The sequence below is a fragment of the Lissotriton helveticus genome, chromosome 6, assembly GCF_964261635.1.
Source record: "Lissotriton helveticus chromosome 6, aLisHel1.1, whole genome shotgun sequence".
Lineage (NCBI taxonomy): Eukaryota > Metazoa > Chordata > Amphibia > Caudata > Salamandridae > Lissotriton > Lissotriton helveticus.
The window spans coordinates 904,947,363-904,961,305 of record NC_136067.1 but is presented as its reverse complement, the minus strand read 5'-3'; the positions used below and the strand labels follow the sequence as shown (position 1 = coordinate 904,961,305).

At 47.3% G+C, this 13,943-nt stretch overlaps 1 protein-coding gene across 5 annotated transcripts in view; it reads right to left on the bottom strand.

The window, feature by feature from the left end:
• The window catches only part of AK9 (adenylate kinase 9), a 1,611,121-nt gene that overhangs the window by 584,898 nt on the left and 1,012,280 nt on the right, over positions 1–13,943 (bottom strand). For all 5 annotated transcript variants that reach the window (XM_078648533.1, XM_078648534.1, XM_078648537.1 and 2 more), the window contains one exon: positions 5,743–5,962. In XM_078648533.1, the coding sequence (XP_078504659.1) occupies positions 5,743–5,962 (220 nt within the window). The remainder of the gene's footprint in view (positions 1–5,742; positions 5,963–13,943) is intronic.

Sequence of the window (13,943 nt, the reverse complement as noted above, 5' to 3'; positions counted from 1 at the left end):
CCAACAGCTTGAGCCAGGGTGTACATCAGGGTGTGTCACATTGACTTACCTAGTATATATCCGTCTCCAAATTCACCAGCAAGCAGACGTGTATGGATGCCACTGTTCCGGAAGATGTACGAGTCGTGGCTACTCCTGGGGAATTTGGCCACGATGTCAGTTATAATGTACTTGGCATTACATATCACCTGCACATTGATGGAGTGGGTGGATTTGCGGTTTCTGTATATGTATTCACTTGCTGCAGGTGGGCAGATGGGTATATGGGTCCCATCGATGCAGCCAATTACGTGTGGGAACTGCGCAAGTTGGTAGAACTCCAGCTTGGTCCTCTGCAGCTCCGCCTGTGTACTGGGGAAGGAAATGTAATGTTCCATTGTGTCCATCATGGCATCCAGGAAGGTGTTGAAGAAACGGGATAGACAGCTCTGTGACACACCACCCACTGCAGCTATCACACCCTGGAAACTTCCTGATGCAAGGAGGTGCAGGCAGCAGAGTACCTGGACATGGGTGGGGATAGCGTGGGCCCTTGGTGTCTGATGCTCCAGATAGGGTTTTAGGTCCCGTATTAGCTCCAGGATGGTATCTGGGTGCAGTCTGTATCTCTCATGGATTTCAGGTTCTGTCAATTGGAACAATGTGATGCGTAGTCTGTACACCCGCTCTTCACGTCTCCAGATCCTCACTCCTGCTGCTCTCAAGCGTAGCCGACTTGCTATGAGGTAGAGGGCCGCCATTGTGTTCACACAGATGCATTTTGGGCCTGTTTTTATGCTCTGCACCTGATTACCACCTGCTCTTGAAATGTGGTAAATACCGATTCGTTAATACCGAATCTGGCCATATTCGGTAATAACGAGGTTTGCTACATCGCATTTCTGGGAGTTTTACCGAATCGTTAATTCCAAATCGATATTCATTGTTTCGGTAATTTCAAATCGCTAAATAAGGATTCGGTAATTTTTTACCGATTCGTAATTAACGATTCCATTCGGTGTTACGTACATCTCACATGGCTAAATACCGGTCGGTAACGCCGAAAACAAGCCATTTTCGGTGTTACCGACCGGTGTTTGGCCACCTACATATGGCCCTTTGTCGGGATGGACAGCAAGAAAGGGAGGTTTTGAAGACAGAGCCGGAAGTTCACTCACCCTGCGAGCAGAGGTGATGACAAGCAAGAAAGCAGTCTTTAAAGTAAGAAGACGTAGCAGGTAATTCATTAATGTCGCTTCCGAATAATTTTTCCCGTTAAAAGGTAAGTCTGAAATCTTTGTACTTCAGGCATAAATGAGGTGGCTTTTAGCCATCCTTGATGCCTCAGGACTGCCACTCCAGCTACCTGGCGAGAACCGGTGGAAGCAATATCCATAGCGCAGTGTATTATATCTGAGACGGACCGCTCGCCTTTCACAAGAATTTTCTTTGCTTCCTCCTTGACCTCTGGTGGAAGTCTATCCTAATAGGCAACTACATCCGACCACATCTGCCTATGATAATAGCCGAATAAAGCCAGGGAATTTGAAGCTTGGATTGTTAGAGCTGACATGGTCAAAAAAGCATTTCCCAATGGTGTCGAGCCTTCTGCCTTCCTTGTCAGGGGGTGCTGTAAGGGAGGCGGATGGATTCTGGGATCGTGCGGGGGTACAAAAGGGGATGATGGACGGAGCGTTTGAACAAATCAAACACTCACCCCCAGTCAACTGATCTGGGTTTAATCCATCACCATTCTTTAGTTCACTCAGCCACCCCAGTTCAGACATGGCTATATGCAAATCAGTCTGACCCTGTGCCTCATGGGAACAGTCCAGCCCGAACTGCCAAGCCATGTCTTCCCTGGACCGGAAACAAGCATCCTGGGACCGGTTTCGGATTCATAATCCTCATCAGCCAGGCTATCTTGAATCCAGTGGCCAAGTGAACAAGGGACTCACGTCTGAGCATACCCTGCCACAGATCAGTTGACTGGGGGTGAGTGTTTGATTTGTTCAAACGCTCCGTCCATCATCCCCTTTTGTATCGCTTTATTCGCCCTAAGTGTGGCAGGGTATGCTCAGACGTGAGTCCCTTGTTCACTGGGCCACTGGATTCAAGATAGCCTGGCTGATGGGGATTATGAATCCGAAACCGGTCCCAGGATGCTTGTTTCCGGTCCAGGGAAGACATGGCTTGGCAGTTCGGGCTGGACTGTTCCCACGAGGCACAGGGTCAGACTGATTTGCATATAGCCATGTCTGAACTGGGGTGGCTGAGTGAACTAAAGAATGGTGATGGATTAAACCCAGATCAGTTGACTGGGGGTGAGTGTTTGATTTGTTCAAACGCTCCGTCCATCATCCCCTTTTGTATCGCTTTGTTCGCCCTAAGTGTGGCAGGGTATGCTCAGACGTGAGTCCCTTGTTCACTTGGCCACTGGATTCAAGATAGCCTGGCTGATGAGGATTATGAATCCGAAACCGGTCCCAGGATGCTTGTTTCCGGTCCAGGGAAGACATGGCTTGGCAGTTCGGGCTGGACTGTTCCCACGAGGCACAGGGTCAGACTGATTTGCATATAGCCATGTCTGAACTGGGGTGGCTGAGTGAACTAAAGAATGGTGATGGATTAAACCCAGATCAGTTGACTGGGGGTGAGTGTTTGATTTGTTCAAACGCTCCGTCCATCATCCCCTTTTGTATCGCACCGTGCGGGGGTAGCCTGCGAGATCACTGAATCTGGTTTTGGGTGACCTGTCAGGCAAGCAGGAGCGTCATCAGGGGCTTTGTACTTTTTGTCCAGTCTTGGCAACACTGGTGGTACAGTTGCTGGATTCTGCATGATCTTCAGGGCCTGGCCCCAGATGTAGTTTATTAACTGCATAGATCTTACCGATTTCCTCTAAGGTTCTTTAAAGTCATATAGGAGGCAATCTTGCTGATGCACAGGCATTGGTAGCTCAAAATGCCTGGCCGTCCTTTCCAGTAGATTATGTAATCCTCCTATATCTTCTGGGGGTGAATCCGTTCGGGGTGGAGATGGTGATGCTGGTGGGAGAATTATGTAAGTATCCACACATCCTGTTGAAGTTCACCTTCCTCTCTCTGTTCTTCCTCTTCAGAAGACGACAGATGTTGCACAGGAACTGCTTGAAGAGAGAGACGAACACTTGGAGACCCCTGTTGTGGTGGAATAGGGGAGCAAATCTGTAGTTCAGGAGGCGGGTAGGAGCTTGCTGGAGAGAAGACTCTGGATGAAATCTAAGTATCTCCTTTTATAGTCCGCTAACATGGATTGCAGGTCCGTCACTAGATTAGAAGGAAGACACACCACATCCTGTTGCTGTTGTTGGTGTGAATAATAGCATTGTGGGTCATATTAGTCCATTTTGTACATGCTTAGCCATAATGGCGAGGCAAGACATTTTCTGGGCAAATGCTGCATTACTTAAAACACACACTATGTAGCATCATCAGAATCTTCCAGATATTTAACATTAAGTTCTGATGGAATTAACTCTGCCCCAAAGAGTATATCATCCTCAGAGCCCTCCTCCTCATCATCGTCACAACCATACTTTGATCAGTCAACGGAATAGCAGTCGTCGACGATGAACCGTCGGTGAAAAGAATCTTTGTCGATGAGGCACTAAGTGTCTACCATCGTCGACACAATTGTAGACGCTGCCTCTGCTGTCAACGAGGTTTGCCCCCCCCCCAACAGGATCGTTGATGAAGAAGAAGACAAGGTCACCGTCGGCGAGATCGTCGTCAACCAGAGGTGTGGCATTGACGGATGGGTCATTGTCGAGAGATGGCTTTTCGACGATGATTATTTAGAAGACGAGATAATCTGTGTTGTAGACGATAAAGGAGCCTGACCTGTCGAAGATGACATCGTCGACGAAGACATTGTCGCCGACGATACAGTGACGGTAGTGACTGTAGGTGCTATCGATGTCACCGAAAATACACCAGAAGAGGATTTTCTCGTCGTCAGAGATGCCGTCGACGCGGAGCTGAGGTAGGCTTCTTAAAAGTAGGTTGGAGCTTTAGAGGAGGAGTACAAGGCTCTGAAGCTGGCTTTCTGGAAGATAATGTGCCTATTTTCCTTGTGCAACTTGGAACACTATGCTTCTGAGGGGGTTTCAGATGACAGTTTAGATGCTTTCTTGGGTGGCTGCGAAGATGTACCTGCAGGGTTTTGGAGAAGGATTTGGAAGATGCATTACTCTCCTCTTCAGAGAACATGGTGTCCCTGTTCTTAAGCAAGCCTCTTAAGACATAAGAGAAGCCTCCCTTCAGAATCTTTCAAAGTTTTTGTTGGAAAAAGTATGACATACCTTACAATCCTTAGGTTTATGTTCAGGATAAAGGCAGTCCTTGTGAAGGTTGTCAATATGCTATCTCTTCTTCCTGCAAGTACCAGAGGGTCTGAAGAGGCTTTTTTTAGGTGTACCTGACATTATGGGCGTCAGTTTACTCCACCTAAACACAGATTTACATGTTTGGTAGTATATGTGTAAGGTGAGAAACAAGAGGGACAAAACCAGAAGAAAATCTTCTATCAAGAGTAGGAAAACAAAAACTGAGCAGAGCTCAGTGGAGACTCCCTAGTGCTGTAGAAAATCTGAGGGACTGGAGCTTCTCTCATGAAGGTTCTACAGGGTGGTTTCAGCTGATTGGCTGTTTCTAAGTTTTAGTACTTTTTATATAAGGACAAGGCTATGTTACTAGGCCTCAGGCCTTATGTTCAATGCCTAAGAGGACTCCCATCTCGACGACGGGGAATGATTCAAGCATGTGAATCTATGAAAGGTCAAATACTGGAGTAACTACCATTGGCTCATTCTCTTATTCACTGTCCGCCATCCCAAAACAACTCACACAGATTTGCCAATCAATGAAGAAGAATTTTCACTTCCTTAAAAAGGCATACATACTTGATTTAGCAGGGCATATTATTTGCTGGAACATTCTTGGCTCGTTTATGTAAAGAAAAGCAAGTAAATCAAGCCAAATAAATTCAAATTGGCATGTCTTTTGCAAGTATTGAATAGAGGTCAACAGTGCGTTCCGTAGTAGTGATAACCGGGTGTGAAAAAGTACCTCATGGGATACAACAAAGTGCTGCTATTTAACAGTTATGGTTGTGTCACTTCTGGTTGGTACAGCACTAGAGCTGGCCTTCTGACTTAGTGCTCTCTGGCAATGTCACAAAAGTTCCAGCCCGAGGACAGTTTCTTTTTAAGAGAGAAAATCTGGAGAGCAAGTAAGGTCTACTGGATACATTTTGTACATGCTTAGCCATAACGGCGAGGCAAGACATTGCCTGGGCAAATGCTGCATTACTTAAAACACACACTATTTTGCAAACTTTTGCATTTCAATGGATTAAAGTAGAAAATGAATTGAGTGGTCCAATGACCTTAGGAACGCTGCCCAGGGCCCAACAAAAGACTTTTGAATCATTGCGCTTAGATGCCTGGCAAACTTCTGGATCAACCAAATGTCACACACTAAGGTTGAGAGAGTGACTGCTGTCCAAATGTAAACCATATTGGTGCGTCCTTGTTAGATAAACATTATGATTGGAAGTTTGCACTGCAATAATATTCATTTTAAGTTCAAATTGTGAACCCTTAACCATAGAAGCATAACAGACACGAATCACCCCTAAAATGCTGTAGACCGTCTACTTTATCGATATAGATAGTATGCAAAGATTCTTACTGTATTAATGCAGTTAATAATTAAGACATACCCTAATTTGTTTCTTCATGTCTTTCAACTTTTGTTTATATTCCTCTTTTTTCATCTGTCTTTCCCTCCACTTCTCCAAGCGGGCAGGCAGAAGACGGTCCGAAACATCATATTCTTCAACTTGGAGGAGGACAGCAACGTCTGGGAAAAGGCCCTGCTCGCCTGCGAATTGAGCCTCTTCCAATGTCCTGGGGAAGTCATCCAATATGAATCCTGTAGATCTAGTAAGAAAGTGCTACCGTTAATTTCCGCCTTGAATTATCTTATTAAGAAAAACCTTGTGCAGAAGAGTTCTTACATCATGTCTTCAGCTGGGCTACCATACCTAAGCATATGACATTTCCTTAATATTTCCATTATTCAACCTGCATACAGAAAAGGACAACCCAGCAATTTTATCAAACTAGCATAATGGTCATTATTAACATCCATAACCTGACATGAAGTAGATCAGAAATGGACCAACCTCCAGTACCCTCCAAGTATCATGTAGTTAAATAGTGATATCCATAGCCTAAGAAGGAGTAGATAATAATTAAGGATAAAGTAAATGACACAACTGGTGTAAAATGTCACATTAGCCCAATATCATTATAGACAGTTTCCTTGTGTTTTATGTAAAAGCAGCCACCTGATCGTGTTTAATATGGCCTACAGATTACAGTGTGACATGTCAAAGCCTGCAACGAATGTATATGATCATGTATGGGTATTGTATCAATCTCACGGCTCTTCTCGCACTATAGTTGCACCCTAGAGCTAACTGTCCCTCAAATCACAAAGGCACAGTGGCCACATGGAATAGAGGGAAAACTATAACAGACTAGATGACAGATGACTGCTTTCGGGCAAGAGGGGCTGTCTATTTATAACACTACTTTGAAATATGCCATAGGTATTCTTAAACCCAAATAAACATTGATTGCCAGTATGTAAATAAGAAAAAAGTTGAATGCATTGTCTTTTTGTGTATAGGTTTTTCCTGCAGTATTTTTTTCCCAACAATTTACCATCCATAAAGAAGTCATTAAACTACATTGATGAGTTTGTATATTGCTATTCTTGAGAGCTGTGATTAATTCTGCACTTCCTGTACAGGTTGAACTGTTTGGTCCGCCATGATGAAGGCTATCATTAAGTTTCCCATGAGGGACGAATCATGCAGTGAGACACACTGGAACTAATTGAAAAGATAGTATTAAACCACCGTTAGGAGCAGGTAAACGACTTCACTTAAGGCGTTTAAGGAAAGCCCTCACTCACCACCTAGTGATGACATGCTTCATCATTGGGCCCCACAAAAGAGACCTAGCGTCTCTTTTGTGTGCTTCAACGCCAGATCTACTGCGGAGCGGGTTGGTGGGTTAAGGCAGTGTTGTGCAAAGAAAATTAAGTGAGTGGTGAATAGTTTAAAAATAGTCAGTAGTGTATCAAAATTAACTTTATTATGATGTTCACTAAGGACTTACGGATTAAAATTATGTGTAGGAAATTCGTCCACAGTTAATTAAGTGGTAGTTTCCTAATATCAGTCGACATGTTTCAGCCACGAAACGGTATGAATTTACCTGGCATTCATCAGGACTCAGTGTGTATTAAACCCTGGTGGTATGGACTCTCTAAGGCCCACCCTTACCTAGGGACGTGACAGTGAAAAATAACAAAAAAGTGAAAAGTGCAAAAAAATTAGGAGGAAAATAGTGTCTTCCTAATTACTCCTGGTTTAGGAGACTTCCGGGGTCCAGTCGAGGGTGGATGCAGGTACACAGCGGGTGCTGAGCGTCGTGGGCGGTGTGCCAATTACGCTCCCACCCCCCTCCTGTGACCCATGGTGTGAATCCTTGACACCAGAAAAGTGCAGAAACCGTAAGTTCGGAAGCCTCCTAAACCAGGTCCTTAGTGATCATCATAATAAAGTTAATTTTGATAAACTACTGACTATTTTTAAACTATTCACCACTCACTTAATTTTCTTTGCACAACACTGCCTTAACCCACCAACCCGCTCCGCAGTAGATCTGGCGTTGGTCTCTTTTGTGGGGCCTGATGATGAAGCATGTCATCACTAGGTGGTGAGTGAGGGCTTTCCTTAAACGCCTTAAGTGAAGTTGTTTACCAGCTCCTAACGGTGGTTTAATACTACCATGGAACACTCTTGTCTTGTTTATTGATTAATACTGGGGTATAAGAGTGTCCCTCTACTCTCCCTGCCTCTCTTTTTGTTTTGACATTGAAAAGATAGTCCAAGATAAAAAGAAACAGACGCCACGTATACCGTAATGCATTCTAGAAGTTGACAATAATTTTCTGTGAAAAATTGTGTACTGTATTTATCACGTAAACAACTGTGCTTCTTGCTATGTCCATTAAGCTAAGGCACGTTTGCTGATTGCCTTCTCAACAACTTAAGCTGATCACTATAACTCATTACTGTCAGCCTGACCCTCTCTCTAACAGTCCTCTGATCTGGTGGTTGTCCTATACAAATCAGGTTCTTATCTAATGGAGATGCCAGCAACATTCAGAGGGCCCCAAAAACAATGTCTACGTTATAAGGACATGCTGCAAGTTATCTGGTGGTGAACACTTAAGCTACCAGCATGAACACTTTTATGATGACGAGTACTTTTCTCTTCATGGTCCATTTTGCATAAGTAGTAGTCAGTCAGTCTATGTATGTGGGTTTGCAGTCTCCGATCTATAAGACACTGTCCTTATTCTCCAATGTGTCTTCTAGTTCTGCGGCTTGCTCGATTGTTTCCTCCATGCATTCTGCTGGTCTATACTCAACACTGTTCACTTATGCTCTGACACACAAGGGCAGGTTGAAAGCTTTTCTCCGGCTTCAAACATTAATTATTTTAAAATAGTGTCAGGCCTTCTGGCATGTCACAAAGAACCAGTTTCTGTCTTGTTTCAGCATATTCATATTTGATGGATAGAAAAGTATGTTTTCAATTGGAGGTCTCAACTTCACAATTTTTTCAACATTGCAGTGTGGTAAAAAATATATATATATATGTGTGTGTGTGTATATGTATATATATATATATATATATATATCAAACACACAGAGTTTCCCATTTAGGAGAGCCACATCAGCAGGTAGGTTCAATTCTGTTTTATTCAAGAAGCTGCAGCAGAGCGGGTGAACAAACGCCATAGTTCATAGCGGCCTGACACGTTTCATGCTATCAAAGCATTTCTTCAGAGGCACAAAGTCCATTACCAGCGTGCAGCGTCAGCACTCATTTGTATTCCTACCACCTGCCCCAGTGGGCGTCGGCTCTCGCTGAGCCCGATGGTCCTTGTAGTGCTGTTGGTATTGCTCCAGTGAGTTGCTGGCATGCTGTAACAATTGAGACTGGACTTTTCGCTCTGCCAAGCGACTCACTGGAGTATGAGGGACTACAGCTACCAAGAGGCTCAGTGCGAGCCGACGCCCACTGGGGCAGGTGACTGGGAGTGAATATAATTACCGGAATGCTTTGTGCAGTGTTTGAACTTTTGCCTATGAATAAATGTGAGCAGGCACGAAACGCGTCAGGCTAGTGAACTTTTGGACAAGATTTCCTGTTCTAACCTTGCTGCAGCTTCCATGAAATAAACGTCACATAACCTTCTTGCGAGTGGCTTCTTCAAAAGGGTAACCTTTCTGTGTGTGATATTAAATACGGCTGTCCCGGTCGTTGAGAGAAGCCCCACCGCATCAAAGCGGTCCTGTTTGATGTCAAACGACGAACAACGTGTAGGACAAGAAGTGGTTTTTGGAAGGTATAATGTGCAGCGAGGTGCGAACTGAATTCTTTCTACCCACTGGGGTTGTGAACTTTGGAATTTTCGCTCTGCCAAGCGACTCACTGGAGTATGAGGACTACAGCTACCAAGAGGCTCAGTGCGAGCCGACGCCCACTGGGGCAGGTGACTGGGAGTGAATATAATTACCGGAATGCTTTGTGCAGTGTTTGAACTTTTGCCTATGAATAAGTGCGAGCAGGCACGAAACGCGTCAGGCTAGTGAACTTATGGACAAGATTTCCTGTTCTAACCTTGCTGCAGCTTCCATGAAATAAACGTCACATAACCTTCTTGCGAGTGGCTTCTTCAAAAGGGTAACCTTTCTGTGTGTGATATTAAATACGGCTGTCCCGGTCGTTGAGAGAAGCCCCACCGCATCAAAGCGGTCCTGTTTGATGTCAAACGACGAACAACGTGTAGGACAAGAAGTGGTTTTTGGAAGGTATAATGTGCAGCGAGGTGCGAACTGAATTCTTTCTACCCACTGGGGTTGTGAACTTTGGAATTTTCGCTTTGCCAAGCGACTCACTGGAGTATGAGGACTACAGCTACCAAGAGGCTCAGTGCGAGCCGACGCCCACTGGGGCAGGTGACTGGGAGTGAATATAATTACCGGAATGCTTTGTGCAGTGTTTGAACTTTTGCCTATGAATAAGTGCGAGCAGGCACAAAACGCGTCAGGCTAGTGAACTTTTGGACAAGATTTCCTGTTCTAACCTTGCTGCAGCTTCCATGAAATAAACGTCACATAACCTTCTTGCGAGTGGCTTCTTCAAAAGGGTAACCTTTCTGTGTGTGATATTAAATACGGCTGTCCCGGTCGTTGAGAGAAGCCCCACCGCATCAAAGCGGTCCTGTTTGATGTCAAACGACGAACAACGTGTAGGACAAGAAGTGGTTTTTGGAAGGTATAATGTGCAGCGAGGTGCGAACTGAATTCTTTCTACCCACTGGGGTTGTGAACTTTGGAATTTTCGCTCTGCCAAGCGACTCACTGGAGTATGAGGACTACAGCTACCAAGAGGCTCAGTGCGATCCGACGCCCACTGGGGCAGGTGACTGGGAGTGAATATAATTACCGGAATGCTTTGTGCAGTGTTTGAACTTTTGCCTATGAATAAGTGCGAGCAGGCACGAAACGCGTCAGGCTAGTGAACTTTTGGACAAGATTTCCTGTTCTAACCTTGCTGCAGCTTCCATGAAATAAACGTCACATAACCTTCTTGCGAGTGGCTTCTTCAAAAGGGTAACCTTTCTGTGTGTGATATATATATTACCTACTGGCGGTCGCCAGTAGGTATATATAGTTAGGATTTTTTCTCTATGGGTTTTTTGAAAATTCTATGTCTAATGAACAAGTTACTTACCTTCGGTAACGATATATCTGTAAGAAACAGTAGTTAGTATTAGATTCCTTACCTTAGAATATCCCCAGGCGTCAGTCTGGATCCGGAAACTTTTGCGTAGCAGTACCCCTGCGCGTCGGTAGGCGTCGTCTGCAGGCGTCCCCTGCGGCTCCGCGTCCGTCGTCGGCGTCGTGCGCCGTGATGACGTCACTGGAGTATATAGACGCCGCCTCCGCGCGCTGACGTCAGTTCTTTGCACACAGCTTTTCCGCGCCAGAACACGCAGAGCCATGTGAGAACCAACACTGGTGCCATTTGAAACTAGGGCCCTGAAAGGGATGTCCTTAACCCTAGGTATCAGTTCGCAGAACGGGGAGGATGGGTGGGGCGGTAAGGAATCTAATACTAACTACTGTTTCTTACAGATATATCGTTACCGAAGGTAAGTAACTTGTTCATCTGAAAGAAACAGGTTAGTATTAGATTCCTTACCTTAGAATAGATACCCCAGCAATACCAACCCCGGTGGTGGGTCTGCGAACCAATACAACCTACACCAGAAAGTCCTGGAGGACCGAACGGCCAAAGAAGCCATCCCTCCGGACTTGACTGTCCAGGCAGTAGTGCCTCGCAAAGGTGTGCAGCGAGGCCCACGTAGCCGCCTGGCAAATGTCCTGCAAAGGGACTCCCCGGCCCAGGGCAGTAGTAGCCGCCGTAGCCCGAGTGGAATGGGCCCTCAGCCCAACAGGAGGCTCCTTCCGAGCCAAAGAGTAGCATGCTTTGATGCACAGGACGACCCACCGAGAGATGGTGCGTTTCTGTACCGCCCTTCCCTTCTTCTCACCCACGTAGCCAACAAACAGTTGGTCATCCACCCGGAACTGGCGTGTGCGATCCATATAAAATGAAAGCGCACGTTTTGGGTCCAGACGATGGAGCCGCTCTTCATCTTTTGAAGGATGCGGAGGCGGGAAGAAGGAGGGTAAGGTGATGGACTGCCCGATGTGAAAAGCAGAAACTACTTTGGGCAGGAAAGAAGGCCTAGTCCTAAGAACCACCTTGTCAGGATGGACGGACATGAAAGGAGGTTTGACAGAAAGAGCCTGGAGCTCACTCACTCTCCTGGCAGAGGTGATGGCAACCAGGAAGGCCGTCTTAAGAGTGAGAAGACGGAGAGGACAGGAATGAAGCGGCTCAAAGGGAGCACACATCAAGAATGTCAGAGCCAGATTCAAGTCCCACTGAGGCATCACGAACGGAACTGGTGGATACATGTGCGTGATGCCTTTCAAGAACCTCAGTACAATAGGGGACTTGAATAAAGATGGCTGATCAGGTAGCCTTAAGAAGGCGGAAAGGGCAGAAAGGTAGCCCTTGATAGTGCCCAGAGCAGAGCCCTGCTGGGCAAGAGAAAGAAGGAAGAGGAGAACCTCGGAAAGAGGGGCAGAAAGGGGATCCACAGCCTTTGCTGTGCACCATGCCACAAATCTGTTCCACCGGCAGGCGTATACCGACTTCGTGGAGGGACGCCTGGCTGCCAGAATCACATCACAGACTTCAGGAGGCAAGTCGAATGGCCTCAACTGCCGCCGCTCAATCTCCACGCATGGAGGTGGAGGCTGGACAGGTTCGGGTGGAGGACCGTCCCCTGCTGCTGCGACAGAAGGTCCTCCTGAAGGGGCAGGCGGAACGAGGGACCGACTGACATGCTGAGTAGCTCGGGATACCAGTATCTTCGAGCCCAGTCCGGAGCCACAAGGATAACTTGGGCCCGGTCGCGCCTGATCTTCTTCAGCACTCTGGGCAGAAGTGGTATAGGCGGAAAGGCGTACAACAGACCGCAGCTCCACTCGCGCCGAAAGGCGTCGCCGAGCGAGTGCCGTCTTGGAAACTCCAACGCGCAGAACTGATGACAGTGCGCGTTCTCTTCTGTGGCGAATAGATCTAACCACGGCTCTCCCCATTGCTGAAAGAGGCCGCTCGCCACGTCCGAGTTCAGACGCCATTCGTGATCCACCGAGCACCGACGGCTGAGTTCGTCCGCCCTGGCGTTCAGAGAACCTGCCAGGTGTTGAACCGTCAGAGTCACACCCTGACGTTCCAGCCATTGCCAGAGGCGCAGAGCCTCCTGGCAAAGGGTCCACGACCCCACCCCGCCTTGTTTGTTGCAATACCACATGGCGGTGGTGTTGTCCGTGAACACCTGCACTACACTCCCGTTGACAAAGGGGAGGAATGCCTTCAGTGCTAGGCGAATCGCCCGCAGCTCCAACAGGTTGATATGGAGCCGGGACTCCGCCGGAGACCAGATGCCTCTGATCTCCGCCTCTCCCAAGTGGCCACCCCAGCCCTGGAGGGACGCGTCCGTCACAACCACGTGCTCCGGTTGGGGAAGGGAGAGGGATCTGCCTCTGACCCAATCGCGGTCCGTAAGCCACCACTGCAACTGTCTCGCAGTGCCCTCCGAGATCAGGACATGGTCGGATAGGTTGCCCTGATGCTGGGCCCACTGAAACTTCAGGTCCCACTGCAGAGCCCGCATCCTCCACCTGGCGTGATGCACCAGTAGGATGCAGGAGGCCATCAGCCCCAGAAGCCGTAGCGTCAACCTGACCGAAACCCGGGATAACGGCTGAAAGATGGGAATCAGAGCCTGAATATCCCGAACCCGCCGTTCCGGAGGATAAACCCGAAACTGCGCCGAGTCGAGAACCGCTCCGATGAAAAGAAGCTTTTGAGAGGGACACGGGTGTGATTTCGGCACATTGATGGAAAACCCCAGCTCGTGCAGGAGGTCTGCCGTCATCTGAAGGTGGTGGACGACTGCTTGGGGCGAGCCCGCCTTCAACAACCAGTCGTCGAGGTAGGGGAAGACTGAAACCCCTAACCGGCGCAGATGAGCTGCGACCACCGCCATCACTTTCGTGAACACCCGTGGGGCGCTGGTAAGGCCGAATGGGAGCACGATAAACTGAAAGTGCTCCTGGCCTACCGTGAACCGCAGGTAACGCCGGTGGGCCGGCAGGACGGGGATGTGAAAATACGCATCCTGCAAGTC